The sequence below is a fragment of the Cibotium barometz genome, chromosome 7 (genome assembly GCF_041138505.1).
Source record: "Cibotium barometz isolate CiBa-2024 chromosome 7, ASM4113850v1, whole genome shotgun sequence".
NCBI lineage: Eukaryota > Viridiplantae > Streptophyta > Polypodiopsida > Cyatheales > Cibotiaceae > Cibotium > Cibotium barometz.
Genome location: NC_141052.1, coordinates 30,019,605 through 30,047,191, shown reverse-complemented (window position 1 = coordinate 30,047,191; position 27,587 = coordinate 30,019,605). Strand labels below are relative to the sequence as shown.

The 27,587-nt window shown below is 43.3% G+C and overlaps 1 protein-coding gene across 1 annotated transcript in view; it reads left to right on the top strand.

Moving 5' to 3' along the window:
* The window catches only part of LOC147636877 (protease Do-like 10, mitochondrial), a 36,059-nt gene extending 8,472 nt beyond the window's left edge, over nucleotides 1-27,587 (top strand). The window contains exons 6-8 of the mRNA XM_086800457.1: nucleotides 10,921-11,124; nucleotides 26,575-26,625; nucleotides 26,738-27,587. Of these exons, the coding sequence (XP_086656583.1) occupies nucleotides 10,921-11,124; nucleotides 26,575-26,625; nucleotides 26,738-27,019 (537 nt within the window). The 3' untranslated portion in view covers nucleotides 27,020-27,587. The remainder of the gene's footprint in view (nucleotides 1-10,920; nucleotides 11,125-26,574; nucleotides 26,626-26,737) is intronic.

The window sequence follows — 27,587 nt, the reverse complement described above, 5'->3', positions numbered from 1 at the left end:
ATTGACACGAAAGGCTAGACTTCCTCTCTTAAGACATTCCGACTCTTCTCTCTTAGATTCCTGGAAGAGGTTGTGGTTGTGGGACAGTTTTCGGCCACGAAAGATCACTCTCTTTTTGTGGCAGTTGGCACATCAAAGCATGGCGGTTGGCACTTGGCTGGCCATCGGAGGTAGGCCAGTAGTTTGTTCAAGGTGTGGCCATCTTGAGGAATCCCAACGGCATTGCATCCACTTGGCATTATAGACTACGCGTGTGGTTGTTCCCCCTTGTGAGAATTGTGAATATGAAACAGAAGCAAGTTGAGATCAAACAAGAGAAAGTAGACAGCCAAGATTGATCCAACACTTGAGCCAAGGAGTGAAATATTGAACGGATTAAGAATGAATAATGTCACTGAATGATCCCTGTTCCCTCCGCGCAACGAATTCAGGGATGCTAGTAGCGGAAGTAGGGTCCTTCACTCGGGGCCTCGTCCATGGATATCCGGACAAGAGGCTAATCCATCGGTTTTCCAAAACCGAACCCGGAAAACTTCCCTCGCCCGGAAAGCACGGGCAATTCCTCCAGGATATATTTACTCTAACGTAGTCAAGAGCCTTAACTAACTGAACTGATCTGACCGAACCCGTAAGTATCATAGTCAAATCAAGAAAAAGACTTACACTCGGATCATAGAGACCAACGTTTTTTTCCTTATTGAGAGGCACAGCCGTTGATTCTTTTCCATAGAACAATTTTTACCCGAGATTTTCTTCATCTATCGTACCATAACAGAATTGAGTCTCATTTTAGGGATCCATCAGTCCAGCCTAACCCCATCCGGCAGTCCCGTGGGTTAGCCAACCGCTTAACCACTGTAGTGATGGGATCCATTTGAGAATTTGGTTAGGTTTTGTCCCGGGTACCAGGGAAAAGAGTTCCCAAGTCCCCTAGCCGGATATTCATGCAAACTTAAAACTAGTCACACCACTTACACACCCAATATGAAATTGCCTTTTTTCACAGATTCAGCTGTCTTTAAAACAATCATTTAATGAAACTATAGTATCAGTGATCATAATCCTCCAAAATTAATTCGGTTGAATCCTAATTTTTAAATTTTCCTTCATCGGTGTACTTATGGCATCATTGGCAACCAGAATGCTCACCACCTGTCCACTCCGGGGCCTTTTCAATAGTCCTAGCTCATAGTACCCGGTAATATATATACTTATAAAAATCAAAATGGAATCTCTGTCGAAGATCAACAAGATCAACCAACAGATCCATATAAAAGAGCCATGGACTCATCCATTGAGGACCAGCAAGGTCAATCAACTAGATCCATGCCCGAATTCAAAAAACAACTCTTACTTCTTGTTCCAGTATCTTCCACGACGTACGTGGGTATCTTCGGCGAGCACCGTATGATCAGCACCCTCTAGGATCCTTCGCAGGTCACCTAGTGCTTCACTCATAGGCCGCTTCCTTAGTCCCTCATCCACTGTACTGGAAGCTTACCATTTAAATCGAATTGAGGCTGGTCAAGACCTCGGCCGACCTTGTTACGCGAGACGTCCTCCATTGACTCTCCGTCAGCTGATGCAACTTTATCAGATAGGTCTCCCACGACCTCATTCACAAGACGGTCAAAATGCTTCCCCAGCATTCGTGACATAAAACAGTCATGTAAAAACAGGTCATAAATACAGTTTCTATAACGAACTCTTGTCTTTCCACATTGTTCCACATTATTTAATCCACATCATTTCATATGTATTACCATTCTCATCCAATCACACCATTTTCATCTCATCACATCTTTCCTTATTTATCCTCATCATATCTCATCCACTCTCATCTACCCATATCCATATCCACATCTCATCACATCACATTCATATCTACCCCGATCCACATCACATCACATCCATTTACATCTATCACATCACATTCATTTATATCCATGACATTCATTCATACATATCCACCATATTCATTCTCATAACCATCATATCACGTACATTCTATCCACATTATATCACATCACTTCTATTCACATCATATCTCATTCATACACATCTCATCTCATTCATCCACATCCATCCAATCGTTCACATGTACGACTACTCGCATCTATCCATTTATTCATATCTATCAACTCACATCCACATATATTTATGTCACATCACATCTCTTTACATCACATTACATTCTTTCACACATCCACATTCATTCTATCCACATCACATTACATCCATCCATTCATTCACATTTATCTGATTCACATCGCATCTCATCACATCTATTCACATCACATCACATTACATCCATTCATTCATTCATATCTATCTGATTCACATCGCATCTCATCACATCTATTCACATCACATCTCATTTCTATGCAAGTTTTCAGTTTGATTTTCTTTTGAATACAAGGAGTATTTCTTAAATCAGTAACCCCAAAACTTCTTGATTGAAATTCTGAATTTCATACCAGAATTCCTTAAATTTTATAACCTTGATCCACAGATCAATTCGAAGGGTCTCAACTTAGTTTCAGATTTGGTGAGAGTTTTGAGTGTATTTTTCTAAACTGGTCACACCTTCTTTCCTCAAAACTGACGAAAGAGTTTGGTCTTGGTCATAGTCTGATTCAAAGTTCAAGTTGGATAAGATTTTTCTTGATCTATTTTTCTCGAAAAGGTTTGATAATTTAGTTACTATTTTACTGAATTTCTTTCTTTGAATATTCACTTAATAGATTTCTAAATTAGTTATGAATTTCAATGAGGAATAGATTAATCATTTATTTGAATATTTCGATCTCGATAGATTTCTTGAATTCTCTTTTTACAATCTGTGTGAATATAAAACGATAAAAATTTCTCTCTTTAAAGTACTTAATTATTCATTTATCAAATATTTATAGAATTTAAACATAGAATTTAAGAGAATTCTAATTTTGATATAAAAATTCTTTATGCATCTATTTATGCATAAAAATCAACTTCAGTGGGAATAACTCTTTTATAAATTTTTTTAAATGCATAAAATCAATTTTAATAGGAATAACACTTTTTAAAATAAAAAGAATTTCTTTATGTATCTATTTATGCATAAAAATTAATTTTTATAAGAATAATTTTTTATATTAAAAAAATTTCTTTATGCATCTTTCTATGCATAAAATCAAATTTAATGAGAATAACACTTTTGTAATAAAAAAAATTCCTTTATGCATCTTAAATGCATAAAATCAAATTTAATGAGAATAACACTTTTGTAATAAAAAAAATTCTTTTATGCATCGTTCTATGCATAAAATCAAATTTAATAAGAATAACACTTTTGTAATAAAAAAAATTGCTTTATGCATCTTTCTATGCAAAAAAATTAAATTTAATGAGAATAATATTTTTGCCCATTTGTCCAATTTTGTGTTATTAGTCATTTTTTTCAATTTTTCTACACAAAAAAAACGATGGAAAGCAGAGACTCACACTAGGGTTGAATCCATGTGCTAGCAAGCTGCCCCTTATCTCCATGGAGGTTTTGACCGCATCTTTCACACATCTCTAGGCTGAATCGTTTTCCAAAACGGGGCGCCACCTTTCCTTCGAACATGCACGACTCTTGAAGTTATTAAAAAAAACCTTCACGTGAATGTCTTTTTTAAAAACATTAAGGCTTTAGCTATGTGGCAGCCCACATTAATAATAAAAAAACAATAGAAGCGAATCGGCCAGCCCCTCGATAGCCGCCTAGGACCAGCCGTCGCTTGCACTTGCAAACGGACAAGGAAAAAAAAACACAAACACGGCTAGCTGACCAATGATCGACAAAAAAAAAAAAAACGGCCAGCAACCCTCACATATGCAAATGCGGCCAGCCTAGTGAGAAAAAGAAATAAAGAGAAAAACAAAAAAAAATATGGCCAGTCCCTCTGCACATATCTCGGTGGTTTCTCTGGTGGCAAGTTCTCCCTCTTCTGCACATGGTTCTTGGCTTGCACGTGTCCATGGCGTTATTCCAAGTTCCAACCTTTCGGCATCGCTAGTCTTCATTATTTGCAACTTTTGCTTAGAGTCTGACTCCTTCAGTTCTCGGGCTTCTTCCAACACACACATCTCACATGTGATCAACCCATATACCTTGCTGTTTTCATCATTAAAAAAAAAAAGCAAAATACATTACAAACAACAGCCAGGACAATGTGGCAATTTAATGTTCAAGAAAGCCACAATTTATTATCATACTGGTACTACACACTTCAGGTGTGCAAATCGGGATTTATGGTTTACATAGAAATGAAAACCCCCTTTGCACTCCCTTCATCGACAACAATGCTCTTGGTTCCAATTGAACTTCCTCCTTATACAGGATGGTCTATAACAGCCTTGCCAGCTTGTAACCTACCTTCTCCAATTCACATAATGTATCTGCTCTCCCTACTTGTTGATGGTTCTCACTAGGGCGCAAAGGCGTCAACAACCACAACCCTTAGAGCCTCAATTTGCAGAGTCTTGATCTCAACCTACTGCTATGGAGGATGAAACCCACCAGCTTAGCAATCCAGCTCTAGCGGATTGGCAACAAGCTTTGCAGTAGATGGAGCAGCAGTTTCAACAGCAACTTCAAGAGTCCATGGCCACATTGACTTCTCATATCCAACAGTTGCAGACGGATCACCATTCTCATATGAGTTCTGTACCAGTAGTCGACATTACAATATAACATTCTCCTTGAGGTGGAAGGTGACGATCTTAAGACTCTTTATCGTCTTTTGCAAGTAAGCAAAACAAAGAAATTGGAAGTTAAACCCCTTGAGTCCTATGGAGGACAACGCAATAACTGTACACTTGAACAATGGCTTTACAAACTTCGCTTGTATTTTGACTCGATGGTCTTTACCGATGCCAAGAAGATTACATTTGTCGCATCCTTACTTAAGGATACTGTCTTACTTTGGTGGCAATGGTCACAACATGTTGGAAAAACGGTTACAACGTGGGAAAAATTTAAGAGTGTCATTCGTAAGCAGTTCATTCTTACCAATGCAGGTTTTCAAGGCTGAACTCGTTTACGCCACTTAGACCACACTGGTTCTTTGGCTTCTTATATCTCGCAATTCACTAATCTGATATTGGGGATTGATTCTTTGTCCCCAGCGGACGAGCTTCATGTCTTCCTTGAAGGTTTAAACCCCACGCTTAGTACCGATGTGCAAAAGTACAACCTTGTTGACCTTGCTATTGCCATTCATTATGCTAGCGGATTTGAATCCGGATTCTCAAACATTGGCCTCTCAAGGTTATTATGTCAATGTTTCATGTATGGCTCGTGAAGGTTATCAACAATCCTCATTGAACAACTTTTAATTCCGACCCAACTCCCCTTGGCAACATTTGTAGTAACCTCGCCAACAAGAAGGGTTATCTTCTAATCATTCTCAGTGCTAGCAGTTCCTTCAACCACGTGCATCTGATCGTGGATGAGACTCTGGACATGACCAATGTCGCACTCCTCGCCTTGCAATAGCTTCCGCATCTCGTGAACAACAAAAGACAGGATTGTGCACAATTTGTAATGGCAACCATAGATGGTTTGAATGCCCTAAATGACCCAATGCTCCTCAAAATTGTGACTTAATCTCTCTTAATTACACTTAATTATTCTTAATTACTCTTAATCATTGAAGAGAAACAAGTGAAGGGTCACAACCTATCACATGTGTCATCACCAAAGGACACATCTCTTCAAAGGGACACATTTATTGATCAAAGGACACATCTCTATGTCCAAAGACATAACTATTCATTGAAGAGTCACATCCTTTCATCAAGGATGCGCCTCTTCATTTGCACCTCTTTAGGCCCTATTTAACAAGGCCTTGTGTCTCAATGCAAACAACACAGCTTTCTGCTCTTTGCCTCATGTTTACTCAAGTATTTAAGCATTAAGATATTTTAATCATGTTTAATTAAGGTAAAAGCTTAACAGAGAGCTTGGGAATATGAAGCACATTCCGAATGGTAGAAGGCTGGCCTAGGGAAGATTTAAGTCGCACATTACGAACCCAAGAGGTCTCCAAGTTAGCAGCATCACCAATGGACACTGTCGAAGAGCTTGGACGAATGTCATGAAGAATGGTTCTGTCAAGAGTCATGTGAGTAGTACATACTACAGCCACTATCAACCACCCAATCCATAAGATGTGAGGTGGAAGGAACAAGAGAGTCAGAGGGAAGCTCCTCAATACTGATGAAGACGATCTCCTTGGTGGAAGAGGATTTTTGAGTTTGGTTGGTGGATGAAGAGGTTTGATTGGGGGGTTTCTTAGCAGAACCACCGTCTCTCTTTTTCTTGCGACAATCAGGTTGAATGTGAATTTGAGACCACAATAATGACAAATAAGCTCCTTATGAGTAGGATTGTTGGTAGGTTTGTAGTCACCTTTGTTGCTCATGGAAATCTTGGACTGCCATTTGCTTTTGCCCTTAGCCTGAAGAAGAAGGGTCTCGAAAGTGCCTTGGCTGGTCTTCTTTCTCATGGCCCTATCCTGACGCATGCCAACAATGGTATGTAGATTAGGAGTAGAAGGAAGGAGTGATATAGTATGATGTTGGAGAGCCTTTTGATATGAGTGTTTACATCCAAGCAGTACGTTGTCTCATATCCTTATGCAACATACACCCGGATATTCAGTTTGGTTTTTTCTAGTGTAGCAAATTTATGCACAGCCTAGGCACAAAGCATTCGCAAGCAATGAAGCGGATCTTCCGCTATCTTTAGGTCACCGTGGATTTTGCTTTGGTATATCCCAGGGGAGGCAGCTTGTAGTTACATGCTTACAGTGATTCAGGGTGGGCTGGTGATTATGACGGTTGGTGATTATGACACATGGCAATCCACCAGTGGGAATTGTTTCTTTTTGGGAAATTCATGTGTATCAAAAAGCAACCCATTGTTGCTACATTTGCTTGTGAGACTGAGTACAGGGTAGCCTTTACAACCACAGTAGATTGTGTATGGCTGAGGAGATTAATGACTGATCTTCGTGAGTGTCAACATACACCTACTACCATGCTCACTAACAGTCAGAGTGACGAGTGGGAATTGTTTTTTTTTGGGAAATTCATGCGTATCAAAAAGCAACCCATTGTTGCCACATCTACTTGTGAGACCGAGTACAGGGTAGCCTTTACAACCACAATAGATTGTGTATAGTTGAGGAGATTAATGTTTGATCTTCGTGAGTGTCAACATACACCTACTACCACACTCACTAATAGTCAGAGTGCCATAGTCGTGGCACGAAACCCAGTGTTTCAATGCACGCACTAAGCACATAGAGATTCATTATCATTATGTTAGGGAGAGGCTACATGTTGGGGAGATCACATATTTTACTGCTCTACACAGGATAATGTTACAGATATGTTCACAAAGGCGTTGCCTTGAGAGAAGTATGAAGCTTTCTGCAAAGCTTTGGGCTTACTCTCCCACAGTGAGTGATCCGCTACCGACCTTGTAGAGGTTCACATTGCCACTGCAAGGGGGATTTTTTGGCATATATTACACGGTTGTAGTGCCACATGTGAATAGGGCATAACTAGGGGCACTTTTTTCCTTTGGGTTTTTTCCTCTAGCTCACATGGTGTGAAAAGATACCTTTTTATTATTATTGTACCTTGATATTACATGTGGGTTGACTTCTCAGCTTCACATATCTTTGCATCTTCATCTATCACCATCTCTATGATCTCTGTGTACTGTGTACTTCTTTGTGTAGCTGCAGTTCTCCTCTTGGCCAACACGAAACAAGTCTTGAGATCCTCGATAAACCTAGTCCACTCACAAGCCATCACACCGGTCAATTGGCTCAAACAATTATGCCACCAAATGCTAGCATCTCCCTTGAGGTGCATGGTAGCTAGCATGATCCCAACCTGCAAGGAAACCAATAATCATAAACCAAAACCACCGGATGTACAGGACGAGCTTTGCTCCTAGTCTGGTAGTTATCATTCTACATGTCACGTGTATACCTTCTGACGTGGCAATGTATACCTTCCGACGGTGCCACGTAGACATGATTTTTTGTAGCCGCCTAAAGGGCAAAGTTAGAGGCTGTATGTGGGCAATTTGGAGCAGTTTTGCGAGCCTAAATGGTGCCTAGAGATGCCCAAGGCATGGACCTAGCCCACTCACAAGCCACCACACCGGTCAATTGGCTCAAACAATTATGCCACCAAATGCTAGCATCTCCCTTGAGGTGCGTAGTAGCTAGCATGATCCCAACTTGCAAGGAAACTACGTAGACATGTTTTTTTTGCAGCCGCCTAAAGGGCAAAGTTAGAGGCTGTATATAGGCAATTTGGAGCAGCTTTGGGAGCCTAAATGGTGTGTGGAGGTGCCCAAGGCATGGACCAATAGTTTGGAGGCTAAATATGACATTTTGGACATTATTATGTAGGTCAAAAAGTCCAAACCAACCTAAATACGACTTGCTATCAAGAGCCCTATAAAAGGCAAGTCATGGGTCATTTGTAGCATTCAGAGACCAAGGTTGCAAGCCAAGACTTGACTTTTCATACTGAGGTAGGCTTTCGCTGCTGCAACACCATCAATCATAGTAGCCTTGTTTGTAAGAAAGTCTTCAAAGACTTTAGCTTTAGCTTTTCTCTCCATCAAAGCTAGAATCTCTGGATCTGCTTCAAGCACTTTGTACCTTTGAATCTTCTCATAGTTTGAAAAAGACATTGTCAAAGAATGTCGAGAACCTCCAGATTGTTGATGAATATTCTCCTCTCCTTCTCTTATGTAATTTGTGGGTTGGTTGAAAATTCTCTCACGTTGGGAAAGTTCTCACAAGAGATAACCTAGCTCTGATACCATGTAACGTAGGGGCACGTGAAATTGACAAAATTGATGAACTACTTGTAACAATCCCACTTAATCAACAATCACAAATAATGAAAGAAAGCAGGATTGGGAGAAAAGAGAAACGAGAACTCACTGAGAGGAATAGGTCCCTCTTCCTTTGGAAGAATTTATTGAATGAAACCACGAGCACAAAGTGCTTGAACTTTTACAATAGATGAGAGTTGAAAAGATGTTTACATCCAGGTACATCCAATAAAGTTTGCTCAAATCTGAAAATGTTTGGAAACCCTAACCCTAATTTTTGCAGAGTTCTTTGTCCACACCTTGGTTTCACCAAATATGGTGCGATAACCGTTGTAGATCGTTGTTGACAATGTGCAACAAGTCTATTCTCTAGTATGCAGCCTTGCAAAATGAAGAGGGAGTTCTCCAATTTATAGGTTTGAGGCTTCAATGCTCTAGAATGGAAAGAGTAAGCTCCAAATGACAAGTGGCTACTTTAATTGACAAGTGTTAGCTAAATTGACAAGTGTAAGGTGAAATGGCAAGTGTAGAGACACTTGTCCTATTCTAGATGCCACTTGTCTTAATTTAAAAGGTGATTCTTCCATATCCTTCTATACTAAAAATATCCCAACTCGTAAAGAATTTGGCAAAGGTGCTTTAGTAAGTCTTGAGCCTTGCAAAAATCCAAAGGTTTTGACGCGAATGGAATTTCCATGAGAGTCTGCCAAAAATAGCAACTCTCCTAGATTCTAGGAGTTGCATGCTTTGGGTCCAAGAAGGCTTCGTTGTAAACATTCACCTGTTCATGTTTGTTGATATGATTTGAGCATTTGGTTTTGCCTTTGAAACCACTCATCACTCATCTAGACGTTCTGGATAATTTGGTCACCCGAGTGCTAAATCCAGTCATCTGGGCATCTAGTCTTATGACCACCTGATTGAAAACTTTGGACGTTTTGGCCAATGGTCACTCCTGAATAGAAGTGAGCATTCTAGCTTAATTAGCTACTTAAAAGATATACAAATCACAATTCATGCTCTATGAGCTATTTGGTAATTACGAACTCACGTATGGAACAATTTTGAGCAAGACAATGATCAATTTGAAGAACAAAGTAGGAGGCAACCATTGTAAAGATTGGTGCATCATAGTCAAAAGTGACTCAATGTAATGGGTAGGGTTCGGAGTAGAGGCTTGTTGTAGAGATACGGGAGACTTTTGCTCGTCCCTCTTTACCTCGGAACGGTCTTCTTGGTTACTTATAGGGAGCATTGGTGCTCGTGGGTGAATGCAAATGTACCATCCACGAGGAGGTGTGGGAGGCTCAATGGGCACTTCCCAGAAGGCTAGTAAGCCAACCACCTCTCAAGAGATGGGAGCCACTTTGGTAGTTGGGGTGTGCTCTCGGAGCTTGTAAACCAACCACGCGAACCTTTTAGAAAGAAAAATTTCAGCACCTTCTCTTATCAAAGCCAACGCCAATGTAACACGCATCGTTATCTTATCTTCAGTGTAAGGTGTGTGTTACACTATTGGCACCTAGTATTGCTCTTCTTTCATGGTGTGCTATGTAGCCTCCCTCTGGAAGCTCACCAGCTATGGAGGAGAAGGGGGAAAGGGGCGTTCATTTCATACTCTCTCCAGTAGAGGTTTTGCATTTAGTTTTATTTAATGTACCTTTCTTTTCACTAAAGAACGTTCTTGGAGTGGCTGAGGGGAGGAAACTCAGCTGGGGGAGTGGGGACAATTAGAAAGCTGAAGCATGTACATACATGCAGAACTAAAGAGCTAAAGGTAGTTTTGTGTATGCTTTAGCTTTTGGTGAGACATTGTTTTCTGGCATGTGGGATGCTTAGTTAGAAAACAAACTTGAACTCTCCCTTGAGAGATGTCTACTTGGTTGCGATAAGATTCACTTTTGTTCTCCTTTTTTGTTGTTTTATCTGTTTTCTTTCTACTGAAACAGGCTTTTCTTTTTATGCATCCCTTGTGCAGTAAGTATCATCAATGTCATATTGGCTTTGTGTGGTGGTATTGTGTGCAGATTCGTCCCTTGGTGCCCATCCATCAGTTCGATCAGCTTCCAAGCTTCTTTATTTTTGCAGGCTTTGTATTTACACCACTTACTCAACCCTACCTCCATGAATATGGTGATGAATGGTACAATACATCTCCTCGACGTCTCTGTGATCGTGCACTATATGCAACTCCAAAGAAGTTTGGGGAACAAATTGTTGTCCTATCCCAGGTAGGGGATCTTTCATTGGTTTTTAAGTGGAAGTTTTCTCGAAAGCTACTTCGTTTTGTGTGTGTGTGTGTGTGTGTGTGTGTGTGTGTTTCTTTTAGGTCTGTATCTGCTTTTGCAAGTCAATTGTTGGGAGTTTGCAAGTTACTTGTTGGAAGTTTGCTGCCTCCTTTTCTAGTAGTATTCCATTCAGGAGATCTTGCCGGCCTCATCTCTTAAGTTTTGCTTTCATTGTGAACTCTTCTTTCGGTGAAGTCTCCTCTTCCCTATGAATTATGCAGCACACTCTCCTGGAGAGTTGCATGTAGGCTCAGGTTGATACTCACTTTGAAAGGCTTTATTATAATCACAAAAATAGTCATCAGAAGCGTGTGGTAGATGTAAATCTGAGTTCCTTGTTGCCCAAGCAAGAGCTCTCTCTCAGTTATGACTCACAAGCCCCTTGAAAGGGTTATGGATAGTGAATCCAAGGGTCAACTGTCTCCAGGGAAGACAGTTATGCTTGAACAAGAGCCTGATGCTATGAGGGTTGAAATGGAACATATGAGAAAACTTTTGCAGGCTCAAGAGCAAGAGTTAAAGTTTTTACATGAAGATCCCCATCTACAAAGTGCTATTGAAGCCAGGAAGGTTGATGCTATGGTTGATGTAACTTTTGAATCAATGGCTCGTGAAGTGGGCAAGAAACCAACGGAGTTGGCACTTGCCTATCTCCTTCGCAAAGGTGATATCAAAGAGGGGGATGACGGAGAACTGAAATTCAGAAATCCACCTCGTTTGAAGCATGGAGATCCCGCATCCCAGAGGCTGAAATCTTTTATGCAAAAGCAAGAGGTGACTGTCACCTCTCGACATGCATCCTCTCCACAAGGCACAAAGCCTGATAGATATATGTATGCCAGTGCTCATGGAGGGCATGAAAGTCACATGCATGCAACACATGTATCTCATGGTGACAGGTCTACTTCTCGAAAAATTTTGCCTTCTGAGTTGTCTCATGGAGAGACAATGCCATATGCAGGTAAGTCACATGCATCTGAGTTTCGAGTTCGTGGAGCACATGCCACCGTGCCCCATGAAGCTTCTATGACGGCCCATGGAGCCCATGCAGACAGGGCTACCCTGTTGGATAAGGGGAAAAGAAAAAGAGAAGACCATGAGCCTCATGCCAAGAAGCTCAAGGAATTCAAAGCAGGTGATAAATCTGTCAAATTTGATGTCTTTCATGGTGAACATGATGCTTCTAAGGTGTTAGCGTTTGTGGCACAGTTCGACATTGCTTTTAGCGATGAGGATTTCACAGAAAAGTCAAAGGTGCGCCATGCTAGCATGTTTTTGAAAGGGACTGCTGCTCATTGGTGGATCACTGAAAAGATCACCAAGGATCCCATTTCTACTTGGAAGGAATTCAAGGATAGATTTTATGCTCGGTTCTTGCCACCCAATGCAGAGCAAACTCTCACTCAAAAGTGGGACAGGCTGGAACAAAGAGACAATGAAAGTGTGCAACAGTATGTTAACAAATTCTGGAAAGTGTTGCTGGAAGTGACTCCCTTCATGCAAATCACAGAGGATGAAAGAAAGAGGAAGTTTCGTTCTGGACTGCAACCAGCATATAGATCGGGTATTGAATTGCACCCGAAACATACGTTGCAACAACTCACAGCTTCTGCTCTTGCTACGGAGCAATTGGTGCTTAAGATTAAACAGGATCAAGGAGGTTCCAAGGGGAAGGACAAGGCTGTCCCAAATCAGCAAAAGCTATGCAAATGGCAGCTGCATTGGGTATTGAGGTTGAAAACATGGGACCTCAGATTGAAGCTGAAGCTGCATTTATTGGTAAAGAGGTGCAGGTTACCCCATTGATAGGGAAGTTGCGCATCCATATCCAGGGCTACCTTGATAATGAGCATCAAGTCATTCGTGGTTGAATGTGATGCTTGTGGTGATTGCATAGGAGCTGTCCTAAATCAAGAAGGGCATGCAGTTGCATATGAGAGCCGTCGTTTGCATGATGCTGAGCTTCATATGGATATCTATGAGAAAGAGCTCTTGGCTGTAATTCACGCCTTAAAGATTTGGAAACATTACCTTCTTGGGGCTTAATTTGTAGTCAAGACAGATCATCAAAGCTTGAGATACTTTCTATCTCAAACAAAGCTTTCAGAGAAGCAGATGAGAATGGCAAATTTTCTTTCCATGTTTCATTTTCAGATTGTGCATACCCCAAGAAAGAAAAATGTGGTGGCCGATGCACTATCTAGGAGGCCTTATGTTGCTGCAGTCTCAGTGGCCTCTCATGGAGACTTATCTGCTATGAGAGATTTGTATCATTTGGATGCTGATTTTTGCCATATATGGACTGATTTGATGGCTGGTCATTCACATGCCTCTTATGTTATCAACGAGGGTTATCTCATGAAGGATAATTGCCTATGTGTGGTGAAAGATTTGCGTCCAAAGGTTATGGACGAATGTCACGCTCCACCTTATGCTGGTCATAGAGGTATTATGCCTACTACTCGCATGATTCAGAGGTATTTCTTTTGGCCGAGCATGCGTAAAGACATTGAGGCTTATGTGCGTGCATGTATTACTTGCCAAAAGGTGAAATTTGACAGGCAAAAGCCTCCAGGTTTGCTTCAGCCATTGCCTATTCCCTCGTAACCTTGGGAAAGTATCACGATGGATTTTATTATGGATTTGCCTAGATCCCAGCATGGGAATGATGCTATTTGGACTATTGTGGACAGGTTTAGCAAGCAAGCTCATTTCTTGCCCGTCAAGAAAACCATTAAAGCTGATCATATGGTAAAGCTTTTTCTTGCTAATATTTTCAAGCATCATGGTATGCCTAAATCCATTGTTGGGGATAGAGATCCCAGGACTACAAGCCTCTTTTGGAGGGCTTTGTTTGATAATATGGGTACTAAGCTTGAGTTTTCATCAGCTTATCATCCCCAAACGGATGGCCAAAGTGAAGCTGCAAATTCAGCCGTGTTGGATTTATTGAAATGTTATGTGGCAGATCAAAAGAGTGCATGGGAGAAGTATCTTCCACTTGTTGAGTTTGCCTACAACAATACGATCCATGCTTCCACAGGAAAGGCTCCGTTTGAGATTATTTATGGCAGAGTGGTCTTGCCACCCATCCTTCGTACTAAGGATGAGATTTTTGCAGCTGATAAATATGTTCGTGACTTGGATGTTGCCTTTGGTCAGGTGCGGACAGCCATTGCAAGATCTCAGGATAAGCATAAAATGGCTGCTGACAAGCATAGAAGGGACATGGAAGTCAAAGAAGGTGATTGGGTATTGCTGAAATTTGAGAAGGTTAGGCTTCGGAAGAGGCCAGGACGAGAAGGATCATATCCTAAGCTTTCTCCTCGCTATTATGGACCCTTCAAGGTGATTCACAAGATCAATGAAGTGTCCTACAGACTTGCTTTACCTAGTCATTGGAAGATTCACAATGCTTTTCATGTGAGTCTATTTCGGAAATATGTGGGGCCAGATCCTGATGAGCCTGTCACAGAAGATCCGCCAGAGATTGAAGAGCTTGAGGAGATCCTCCAGCCAGAACAGATTGTTTTTCACAAGGAGAGAAAGCTACCTGCAGGAAAGCTTTCAAGGAGATACCTTGTGAAGTTTAAGAATTATTTGCCTATTGATGCCAAATGGGTAAATGAGGATTATTTTGCAGATTATCCACAATTGTTGCAGGCATATCTTGAGGCTTTTCAGTTGAGGTCAACTCTTTAGAAGCCCGGGGGGATGTCACCAATTGGCCGACCATTTGGTCCATCTCCAGTTTTTGCGTCTCGTTCACTTGAGGCCAGGCCGGTGTCTCGTGTGAAGAGGCCAGTATTTTTGCTGACATGGACGGGAGCCAGACTGGTGCCACCCGTGTGTTAGCAGGATGGTGTCGTATGGACGGGAGCCAGATCAGTGCCACCCGTGTATGACTTGGACTGTGTTCGACCCATGGGATTGTCACGCCATGGAAGAACCAGTATTCGTGCCGTGTTTTGCCTATGGGACTGTCACACCATAGGGAGACTCGTGCCTGGAACTGTGTCTTACCTATGGGACTGTCACTCCATAGGAAGCCCAGGTTTTTATGTTTTTTGTCGTGCCAGTTTTGTGCCGACAGATATTTTGTACTTGTTTCATGAACGGGAGATATGTCCATGTTACTATTTGCACATGCACACATATTTTGCATGTTTGAAACTGTTTTCGCATGACATGTATTTGTGTGTTTGCCTGCTTGACGTGTTACTTACTAAGCGGGGATGCCTGCCAGTGAGTCGTGAAGTCTGCTCTGTATTCTGACAAGTTTTGGTGCATGTGAACAGGTGGTAAGTATGTTGCACATGTTGTTTTTATTATTTTATCTCTAATCTCTTATTTTATAAGGTTAGGTGTTCACATTTATTTAAAAGTGGGCACCCCCTTTGGGCACCTACTTAGGGGCCAAGGTGGGGAGCCCCACTTTAAGTGAGTGTGGGGGTGGGCATGGGCACCTACCCAAACTCCCCACCCACATGCAAACGTGGGTATCACAAAGTTAACTCCACTATAATTTTATTAAAAAGACTCCCTCCTTCAAGCGTGGGGATCCATCGCTTCTATTTGGCGTTTATTCACCAACCGGCGACCATCTCTGCGCATGTTTCCTGAGGCGGCTATTGAATCTGCTGCACATACCCTCTCAGTGGGCTGCATACTCCACGCCATCTTTTCCTCATGCTGAAGCCAGGCGGCTGTTTGCAGCAACCAGACGGCTGCCTGAACTGAAGCTGGCAGCAGCGTTGATTCCCCAGCAGGCTGCCCTCTTCACCAGGCGACTTTACCAGCCAACTGTGCTCTGCACACAGGTGGCTCCACCTCCAGCGGGCTGCCTTCTCCAGCAGTTTGTGCATGTTTTACCCGACCAGCAGATTCCGCCTGTTTCTCCTGCAGGCATCTACACCACCTCCTCTTCAAAGCCAGGTGGCTGGGTGCTCCATCTACAGCAAACAGCTGCGCATACTCCACCTCCTCTCCTGCAGGCAGCTGTGCCATCTCAACAAGGTGGTTGCTCCTTCTGTCCAGCTGGCTGCAAGTGACTGTGCACTCCATCTCCAATCAGGCAAGAGGTTGTGCACTCCATCTCCAATCAGCAGCCAGGTCTCTCTCCTCCCTTGCAAGTGGATACTTCTTCTCTCACAGCAGGCGGCTGTGGATTTTCTTGCGGTGGTACTTGCCTGGGTGGTTCACCACGAGGCGACTGAGTCTTCATCAAGGGGACTTCGCATCTCCTGGGTGGTTTCAACTTCTACACAAACACCACGAGTATTGGTTTTCCTATCAACCATCTACAAGTAAGTGACTTTCAGATTTCAATAAAGTATTTTATGTTTAAATCTGATAAGGGATTCATCCCGCTCGGCCAACACCCGTTCGGTGCCGGGTTGTCCAAGTTATATTGGCGAACCTCGGTCCAAAGGTGCTGAGATCGGGAGAGCCAGGCGTTAGTACGAGAGCGCCTGTTTGTGCGTGGTCTCGGAACACCAGTGAGGCGCCGCGGAGTCCAGTGAAAGCACATGACCGTAGAGATTGGACCACACTAGTGGTCGTACTGCTTCGAGCTCCTACATCAAGTTTCGAGTTCGAGCATATTTGTTTGGTACTGTTTTCATATGTACATGGACATCATCTGGTTCTTGGAACCCATGGAGCATTGTATTCATTAAATACTCCCAATAAATATATCATATATTGAGGGGGGGGTCGGCCCGTTCCGGCCCCAGTGCTGGTGTCCATCTTTCCATTTCATTTCATTTCAATTTCAAGTTGTTTTAAGTTGTCCATTTCAAATTTGTGATTTTAAAGTTGTGCTATTAAGCGTGTGGGTGTCCAACGGAGTCTTTCCCACTTGACGGGATCGGTTTCACACCTGTTGCGCAGCCGCCTGGACCTCCTCACGTACAGTCGCCTGGTTGCTCGCAGCCCTACGCAAGGTGATGCGCCCGCTTGTGCCACACATTGACTCTCCCGGTGACTTGCTCGACGACTCCACACGGCGACTAGCATGATCGCTCAAGGTGATGCGCCCCCAAACGCCATGCGCCACCCTTCGCCTTTTTAAAGATGCGATTCCGCTTTCTCAAAAACGCCAAAAGCATCTTAGGAAAAACGCATGTCTTCAAAAATAATAATATTTTTATCATCAAAGGTTTAAAAACCTTATAAACTCAAAAACTCCCTTTTTGTCCTCTTTCACATTTGGGCTGGCCACACATATGAGTCCTTTCATATCCAACTGATGCCTGTTCACACTATCCATCTCGTGCCCGTGCCCACCTGCGTGTTGTCCAGAGGGAAAAACACAGGGTCGTAACACCCGGAGTAGACGTACAACATTTGTGGCATGTGTAACCAAACCGGGCCAAGCCTAGGGGACTAAGATCTTCCACACACTTTTGCATGACCATCGATTTGAACTCAAACATTTAAACATTGGCCACAGCCATTAAACATATTCAAAGATGCTGAAAAATAAAATCATATGCACAGGACACAACACTGGGACCGCAATGGTTGGCCCCCCTTAGACAGAATTTTCTATTCTTGAGGAGTAAATTGATGCTGGTGCTCAGCACCAGAATTTTCCAAGTACATATGATTCCCAATCAAAGAGAGAAATTGTATTTGCGAGAACACTGTCCCACAACTCACAAAATTCTACACTCGTAACTCAAGGCCAAAGTCTTTGAGATTTCTCGAAAAGAAAGCAGCTTTTCGTGACGAAACTTTCTAGAATCGCTCCGAGAGATACTATCTATTTGGCACCCGAGAGAGCAAACATCAAAAATAGCTTCCACAGTACTTTTTAGTAACTCGTGGAACTATTTGTAGCTTCCAGGTGCCCAATCTTGTGTTTTGTCCATAATTCATTAAAATAGTTCATCTCGGGTGTATTCACTTATAAGTTATTAATTGTTGGCCGGCCATATAAATGAATAAAATCCCATGAAATTGATGTCCTCTTCCATGTGAAATGTCCATCTCTCATAATTATGACCTTGTACTTGTGCACACCATACCATGTATGTGTGAAATCACAATTCAGTGTTGCAGATTGTTTGGGAACCCATAATATCTTGAAAAATTTCCTGTTCGCATCATTTGTAAAATAAGTTCGGGCTAACCGAACAATGTCCAAATCACAAGGGTGGACCGAATGGTGACAACATACAACTGATACGATCATGTAACACATAGCCACACTAGATGAGGTCCCAACTACCCACCTAAGGGCCCCTTGTGGAAGGAGGAGTATGTGCTTTTATTGTTTTGGAGAACTTTACAATGCAGACTTTAGCAAGAACTTACTGACGATGGTTTGACTGCAGAATGCCAAACGCATCAGGCGAAATATGGACTCTCATTTTTGCCTCTTAAGGATTTTCACCTCTCTCTCTAGAAAAATGGACTGATGGTGAAATTTTTACAAATCAAATCAAAAGTTGGCGGAGATTACACATTTGGAATGTACTCATCGAGACCTTTGCAATGATATATAACATGATGGGAAATTTTGATTATTCAAGAAGTCCCCAAATCGGGACAGAATAATCGGAGCGTAAGGCGAATGGAGCTCGCCTCCTCTCCGGGTCGGGTGTTGTTGGAGGGCGATGGGAGTGCTCTCAAGAGGCGGAGGGAGGGGGGAGTGCGGGCTTAGAGGAAGAGGACAAGGTAGAGGGGACTGCTGTGGGAAGAGTCGGAGGTGAGGATGGAGGAGGAGATGGAGGGGGATGGGGAGGGAGAGAGGAAGGAGAAGGGAGCTGTTGGGAGTGATGCATCGGAGAGGGAGGTTGTTGCGAGAGGCTCGTTGGGGATTCAATGGGGCCAGTTGATGTCACTGGAAAACTGAGAGTCTAAGGAGGAATCTCGGTGGCAAAGCTGCCGCCAAATCAGAGGGGCTAGAGGGATCCTCACCATGACTGGAGGGGGACTATTGCCGACGGGTGGGTGCTGTGATAAATGCTCAAAACGGTTCTCTGACAGAATCGAATCCTCCTGTACACTGTCAGCCTTGCGCGCTCGACGGCAGCGTTTAGCTCTGGTAATCGGCTGACGGCCTTGGCGTGGGCCAACAATCTACCACTCTACGGCAATGAGTCGTCTGCTGTTGGGTCCTAGTGTGTTGCCGCTTGAGAGCTTGCATCTCTCTCTACCTCCTGGTGAGGATCTGAACGGGGAACGGGGGGGGGGGGGACCCATAGTCACAAGTTATGGCCGTCTCAGACCCTAGAAACACGTTTCTCTGTTTAAGGACCCCATTCGTTTCCATGGCCGTTTCTCGTTTCCCAAGTGATAGTCACAGGAAACGGCCGTTCCCACTCCTAAAAACTCGTTTTCCCGTTTCCATTTCTCAAACGTTTTCGTTCTTGTTTCTCGTTTCTGGTGACTATGGGACTACTAGACTCTGGAGGCGGTCTCTTGGATTGGCACCAAGGGCAAGCTTTGGCGAGGTGTCCCATTTGTTTGCAAATGAACATTGGCTTGGAGGCCTGAGTACTCCACTTGAAACCGGCCTTCAGAAACTTGACGGGCAGTGAAACAAACACTCGCGCACAAAACACTTCATCATCTTTGAGGACTTGGAAAAGGAAAACAAACAGGGGGAAGTACACGGACACCGGTTGGCCCCAAATCGTAGTGGCGCTCCTTGCGGTATTTCTTTAATTTAATCAAATTTGAGTACAAAGTACAACTTGTAGAATCCTCCACCAACAGGATCCCTTGTAGTTTCACCTAGGTCTTCCAAATGAGTGCTTAGCAAGTCTTAACCCATGTCTTCTTCATCAAAAACCCTTCTCAAAGCCTTAACCCTTGATCTTTGTCTTCAAAAGCCTTCAAGCTAAGTGCTCTAAGGCCTTGCACACACTCAAGGCTCAAGACTCGCTAGCTGGCACCTCTCATGGCGCCCTAGCTCTCTTGCAAGTCTACCTTGGATGTGTCCCACATGTGCACTTCTGCCTCTCCCACAGTCCGCCTCCTTCCAAGAGAGAGAGAGAGAGAGAGAGAGAGAGAGAGAGAGAGAGTAAACAATGGCCAGCTGTCTCTGTCCAGGAACACGTCTCTGCTCCTCCTGCAATCTGCCACCTGTGTGTTTGCTATGTGCTGTAGCACAGCCCGCCAGTCTTCCCACGAGAGCAAGATAGAGAGAGCGAGAGTAATCCAGCCTTGCGCTTTCCTGCAGTCTGCCAGTGCCCTTCCAAAGGAGAGATAGAGGGTGGTGACCAGCCATCCGAGGAGAAGTGTGCCCGTGCTGCAGTTCAGCCTGTGCTCTCTGGCGACCAGCCATCCAAGGAGAAGTGCGCCAGCCATCCAAGGAGAAGTGTGCCCGTGCTGCAGTTCAGCCTGTGCTCTCTGGCGACCAACCATCCAAGGAGAAGTGTGCCACACACACATCGACTCCACCACCCTCCCCCTTAATAAGGAGGCGCCTCAGCCCGCTTTTCTCCAAAAAGCAAAAACTAAAAGCAATAGCCAAAAAGTGCATCCTTTATTATTTGAAATCATCAAAGGTTATAAAACCTTATAAACTTAAAAATCCCTTTGTCCCAAAGGTTATAAAACCTTTATTCTATAATTCTTTTTGTCCCCTTCACACTTGGGGCTGTCCACACATGGGTTTCCTTCTCAATTCCAAACTGATGCCGTTCACATTCTCCACCATGTCCCCGTGCCCACCTGCATACTGTCCAAAGAAAAACACAGGGTCGTAACATACCCCCCTCTTGAAAAATAGCAAGCATCCTCGATTGCACTCAATGGCACAGTAAGACATCTTATGAGCAAAGAGTTCCCATATGACAAAAGCAATGACCCTCAAATGCATGTGGGAATCATCTTGCACAATATGGCCACACCGTCACGTCAAAGTGACAAACAACTCTTGCTTGCTCCTTCAGAACCGGCAGCAAAAGTCTAAAACCAAGTGGAAACACGTAACCTGTGTTAGCCAAAAACAAAACCATGCATCATTCTACATATGACAAACATATGCATGACACATATATGCATTCGCAAACAATATGCTCCTCAAGATGCTCTACCTACTCCAAAATAACAGTCTGAGGGCTGCTCTCGCAAGCCTTACGTCCATGGGCATCCCGCAGGACCCACAACTGAAGGTACAACATGAGCAATGAAGGCACTCAATGCATCCAAACAATACATCCACTAAGTACTTCCCACATATGTCTCATGGCCATCCCGTAGGAGTCACACCCAGTGGTGTATCCATGCACATAATAAAGTACTTGATGTATCATACCAACATACATGCCTCACACGACACAATCCAGAGTATTATCCATGTATTCTCAAGGGTACCAGGATCCAATGGTACCATAATACAATAATACCTCAGAAAGTGTATGCATACATGCACAAATCGAGCTCGATCCATATATCTGTGAACCAAACCAACTCTAGGATTGCTTGCAAGACTTATGCAACTTCATAGAGTCTCGAAGTGTTAGCTCAAGTTGCTGTAGACTTTGAGCTCAACCAAATCATGCCATTCCAAAGGAGACCAACTCCACAAATAGCATCATCTCAATATCCAATTGACCAATCATGTGGTCAAGAATAGCCAGAACCATATGACAAAGAACAATGTCCCAATCTTCTTCAGTCATACCTTAGTCCCAAATGCAAAAACCATTTCTGTTACCCATAGTTGCAGTTATAGTTCATGGTGCGGCCGACTGTGAACCATACCCAACTTTACTATCTCATGTGACTAGTACACAATATCATAGAAGTCCCATAAGCAATACAAAGATGTCACCAAGCGACTCCTAGATGACAACTGAGCCTGTTTGTAACAAGGGAGTGGAGGTGCTACCCCCCTCTTGAGCATCAAGAAATGCTCCAGACCTATGCTCTGCTGAACCTGAATGAGCTGTTGCAAGAGTTAGCTCCAACTCAAAGGCATCAAGATAAAGATGCAATACCTAAGATGAATCTGCTAAGTCACCCTTCTCCATCCACTTCTAATCCATCGGTGAATAGTTCTTGAACTTCACAAGATAGCGATGGGAAACTTTACTTCGTACCGTATCTGCTCGGGAATAAGAACCTCATCAAGTTCCTCCGCTTTTGACTGAGCCTCATCTGATACATCCTCAAGCACCCAAAACTTGCTTGCACTCCACCCAAGTGGTAAGCACAAGTCCTTAATGAAGCATAGTAGACCACCACTTCTAAACATAGAAAGAAGTTGCCTTCCGAACCCATCAAGCCTCCGTGAACATACCACCGATGACAAAGTGTTGAAAGCCATAGCCTTCAACCCATCTCTTGCACCATAACACTTCAACTGCTTCTTGTTCTAGGCTGACTACTTCCTGTCCTTGGTGTCTTTTCTCCTGAGCTTTATCTTTAGCTTTTGCTCTTCACCTCATATAGGCAAACACACACAATCTTGCACTGTCTCCTGTACTTCCTTTTCACTTTCCACATGTTGAAGCTTTTGATGTGACAACCACGGGCTCGCCTCCTTGAGAAAGTAGACGATGTTTGATACCATTGAAACTCGCTGAGGTTGCGTAACAAGCTTATCACTGCTAAATCACATTAATCCACTGTTAACCATAGCTGAAAATTGAAGTAAAACTTGTGAATTTTCAGCCAACAATACTTGAGCCAAATAGATGGAAGAATAAATGAGAGAGAGAGAGAGAGAAAGAAAGAAAGAAAGATTTTATTAACGTCTTCCAAAAGACCGAACTCGGCCTATGAGACAAATCGGTGTACCTGTATGGGGTATCCTCTGTCATCCAAACAAAATGAAAAAGTACTGAACTAAAAAGCTGAATCTGGGTGTGCAATAGGAGAATGCAAAGCTATATGCATGGAGTATACAATCATGATATGCAACCTAGCTAGCTCCATCCTGTACCATACTGAGGGTATAAAATGGTATACATCAATGAAGGGGGTGTCCGCAGCTCCCTGAAGAACATGCCTGGGTGTGCTCTGAAGCGAGCCAGTCGCTCCGCACCCTCCCTGTGAAACTGAGCTCTGATCTATGTCATCTCTCTCTGGTATAGGCGTGGTGTCCGAAAGCCAGGTGTCCTCTGTCTCCTGCGGGCTCTGAGTGTCTCTGCTCTCTGGAGAGTAATTCCTTGCCGTGTAGGGGCTGGGAGTGGGATGGATCTCTGAAAAAATGTAGTAATCTGTGTTTGTCGTCCCCCCTCTTGAGCTGTCTGAGCCTGTAATGATGTCTCTCTGTGACGCTGTATGTCTAGAACGAATCTCCCCAGTATGTTCTGGTCTGCTGCCTCAAAGATCTGGCGTAGGGAATGTGGCTATGTGAATAAAATGGGATATCTCTCTCTGATGGCTGTATATGCTCTGCATCTGCATACATAATGCTCCTCACTCTCCACCTCCTCTCTGCACAATCTGCATACATAATGCTCCTCACTCTCCACCTCCTCTCTGCACAATCTGCATACCCTCTCCTCTCGGGGGATCCGTGCTGCTCTGCCAGTCTCAATCTCCAATCGATGTGATGAAACTCTAAGCTGACCAATAGCCACTCGGGAGCCGTGTGGTAAAAAGCCCTCCATGTATCTAGGCCTCTCTATAAATCCATCATCAGTGATACTCATGAAGTGATCTCTGTAGTATAGCATCTTCGGTGGAAGAGGCTGTGTAGGCGATATCCATGTCTCTCGTGTATAGAGCTGCCATAGGTCCTGTCTTAATACTCTGTTCCTCTCACTATGAGAGAGACGGATATGTGGTGCATCCCTGTCATACTGGAATGGTGGTAGATGATCCATGTCTAGGCCATGCTGTGAGAACCAATGTGTGACCTGTGCATACCATGATTCTCTGTCTCCTGCCTCAGCCAGCTGTCTAGTTGCCTCAAAAGCTCTGTATGACAATCTGTCCTGTGGCATCTCTTTGAATCTGTCTAGCAGGCATATAGTCTGAAATATGGCCTCTACCATCATAGGAGGTGCAGCAAACTCTGCTCGGATAATGTTGTACCGACGGTTTGCTACATATCATGCGTGCCATCATGAGGGCCTGTGGTCTCTCTATCTGTGTCCACCAATGGGTAGCAAGGCTTGCGCCCATAGCGCTGCTCCATACATCAATGCCGGTGTGACTAATGTGTCAAATAGCCACCCCTTCGTCCGGGGCTCCTGAAAATGCGCCTGGTGGCACTGTCTCTCTGGCATAGCCAATGCTGCATATCCCCGTGTCAATCTAGCTCTGGCTGCTGAACCCATGGTGAAGCGTGTGGCTGCTGCAGAGAAGGTAACCCCTAGGTACACGTATGATGTCACCACCTCCACCTGGCGTCTTGCGAGAGTGAATGTCAGCTGACTCTTGCCCTGTCTCAATGTATGAAAGACCATAACCTTGGTTTTCCCAAGGTTCACATTAAGACCCCCTCTGTGTGCAGAAATCATCGAGTGCATGTAGATGCTGTTGTAGACCTCCTGGAGACTCAGACACTAATACAATATCATCAGCATAAAGCATAATATGTATTGAGGTACCTGCTAAATCAACTCCATCTCTGCCTCCCCGTGTAATGAAGTCAGCCACCTCATCAATGTATAACCCAAATAGCGTGGGGGAAAGTGGGCATCCTTGCTTCACACCAATGGTGCTAGCAATAGTCTCGGACATACCTCCTGGACATCTGACTCGCCCAAAAACCTGCTCATATAATGCATAGATGCCCCATGTCATATCTGCTGGTATGCCAAGAGACTGCAGGCGCTGAAAGAGCCTCTCTCGTGGTACTGTGTCAAATGCCTTGCGGAAATCCACAAAGCAGCAACAACAGAGCTTTCTCTTCCTCACTTTGGCTTGATCAATCATACATCTCAAAGTGAATACATGGTCAATGGTAGAGAAAGCTCTCCTGAAGCTTGCCTGCCCTGATGAGCGTAAACCTGCTTGCTGCACATCTTGTGCGGGGTAGGGTCCTACACTCGGGGCCTCGCCCACGAATATCCGGACAGGTGACTAATTCCTCGGTTCTTTCAAAACCGATTTTAGAAAAACTTCCCTTGCCCGGAAAGCACAGGCGATTCCTCCAGGATAAAATTTTACTCTAACGTAGTCAGGGTCATTACTGACCAAACTGATTCAACCGAACCTAAAGTCACTTGGTCAGATCAGGAAGAAACTTGCACTTGGATCATAGAGATCAACGCTTTTTTCCCCATTGAGAGGCACAGTCGTTGATTCCTTTTTCCATAGAACAATTACTATCTGGGATTTACTTCGTCTAGCATACTACAATAGAAATTGAGTCTTATTTTATGGATATTCAAGCTGAGAAGGAATCTTACATCCTCTCCCACTTGAAAAACGCGAGATGTCCTCATCTCGCAAAGTGGGGGTAATAGGCTCAGAAAGATAGATGAGGTTCCTTACAATTCAAAGCTACCAGAGAGATGTGCATGCAATGTTTCTTGTGAGTTGCTTAAGGAGAGAATTGGGCACGAGAATAATCTGGTAGATCGTGAAGCCCTTGTTGAGTTTCTAGAGTCATCCAGCCTTCCACATGAACCAAAAAAGATATTTGATGTGAGGACCAGACATACTCGACAGATAAGGATAGGCTAAGGAAAGCTCAACCTCGGAGTATGTAAGCATAATTTTGTGATGTTGCTTCCTGAGATGCAAGTGTTTCTGAGGAGGAGGAATTGTTATATTGCATGTATTGATGGCATACTCCTAGGGATGGGTGGGTAGCACTAGACCAGTAATTGAGGCGGCCAATGTGAAGTGGAAATGCCTAGGAGATGCCCAAAGGCATTATTTGACGTGTTAAGTGAAAGGCCCAAAAGGGTTTAAGCCTCAGAGGATTTGTTTATCAAATAGCAAGTGTTGGGCGAGGGGGGTGTGGACTAGCATTTGGGGGCTTTAAAGGAAGAATCCGGCAAGGGAGAGGCCATACATGGTTGGGTGGTCACTGGTGATTTAAAGTAGCTGCCCTCTGTTGAAGATTGAGACTAATCCTTAATTACTGTTTTGAAAACAGGTACAGCTGAATTAGGGTTATGGGCTGAATATGTGTGCGTGCTTGTGTGTGTTAAGACTTAAGCATGAGATAATACATCAGAAGGTTAATAATCATGTTTGATTGGTCCATCAGCTGCTTTTTCATGCATGTTTTTTGCCTAAATAGCTCCATCTTCTCCTTGTTAATTGCACTGTCTTCAACAAAATGACTTTAAGGTAATGCGAAGCTCAGAAGTGGTTAAATGCCTGTATTCTTTACTGAATTATACTACTGTCCCGGAGTGTACCTTTCTTTCTTTTGGAAGCTTTTATTGGTGGGCATTGATGGCAAAGCAAGAAGATTCTTAGTCTACTACCTTTGGTTTTGTACCTTTTTTTTTCCCTCTTCAGGTGTTGGTAGATGACATTAATGCAGGCTATGAACGCCTTGCTGAGCTTCAGGTATGAGACTGTCACCTTGTTTTCTGTCATTTCTTCTGTGCTTTTAGTCTGTAGAGGAAACAATCTATTGCTTTTTAGGTGTAAAAGACGAACAATATCTTGCCCATTCCAGGTAAAAAAAGTGAATGGTGTGGACATTCTCAATGTGCGCCATCTCAGACAGCTGGTAGATGATTGCAAAGAAACAAATATCCGATTCGACTTGGAGGATGGCAGAGTAGTAGTTCTTAACTACCAAGCTGCCAAAGAAGCTTCGTTTCGAATATTAGATCGTCATCGTATTCCCGTAACAATGTCAAAAGATCTCATGCTGAGAACTCTAGAAGAGGATTTAGAAGAATGGGAGAAAGCAGACGATACATCTGAGGATAGAGTTGCTGAATCAGTTTTCTAGCAAGGGGGTTTTACTACTTTGGTAAAAAACCACATCTTAGAATGGACCCCTAGGGCTATGTTCAACGTGGCCCTCAAGTTTTGCTTCAGGAGTTCGATGCACATTCAAAGTTAGTGTGAAGGGCAGTACCGTGCTTGAGTCACATTCTTTTGTGTCTACATGATCACTGGTTGGGTGTTGTTTCGAATGCTCTCCGATCTTTTCCCAAGTGTGCACACTAGAGGCTCGATTTACATTTATATATATGATACAGCATTGTGGAAATGCACTTTCCATCTCTATCAAAGTGATTTTAGGAATTAAACAGGGCACTCTGCAGTCTAGAGTGACAAGAAATACTCCAGACAGTTTGCATATCTTGTTGATGAGACTGATAACACAAACCCCGGCATGACCTACTTTTAAGGGCTGATGTTAGTGCATGTTTTTGGTTTTACTCAAATTTTGCCCTTGATTCAAATGCTGCAATTAGTCATATAGTTGGTCATATAGTCTAGTGTTGTATCAACTTTACTGATTACCAAGACAGCATGGTTAGATGTTGAGAAATCATATGAGAATTTAGTGT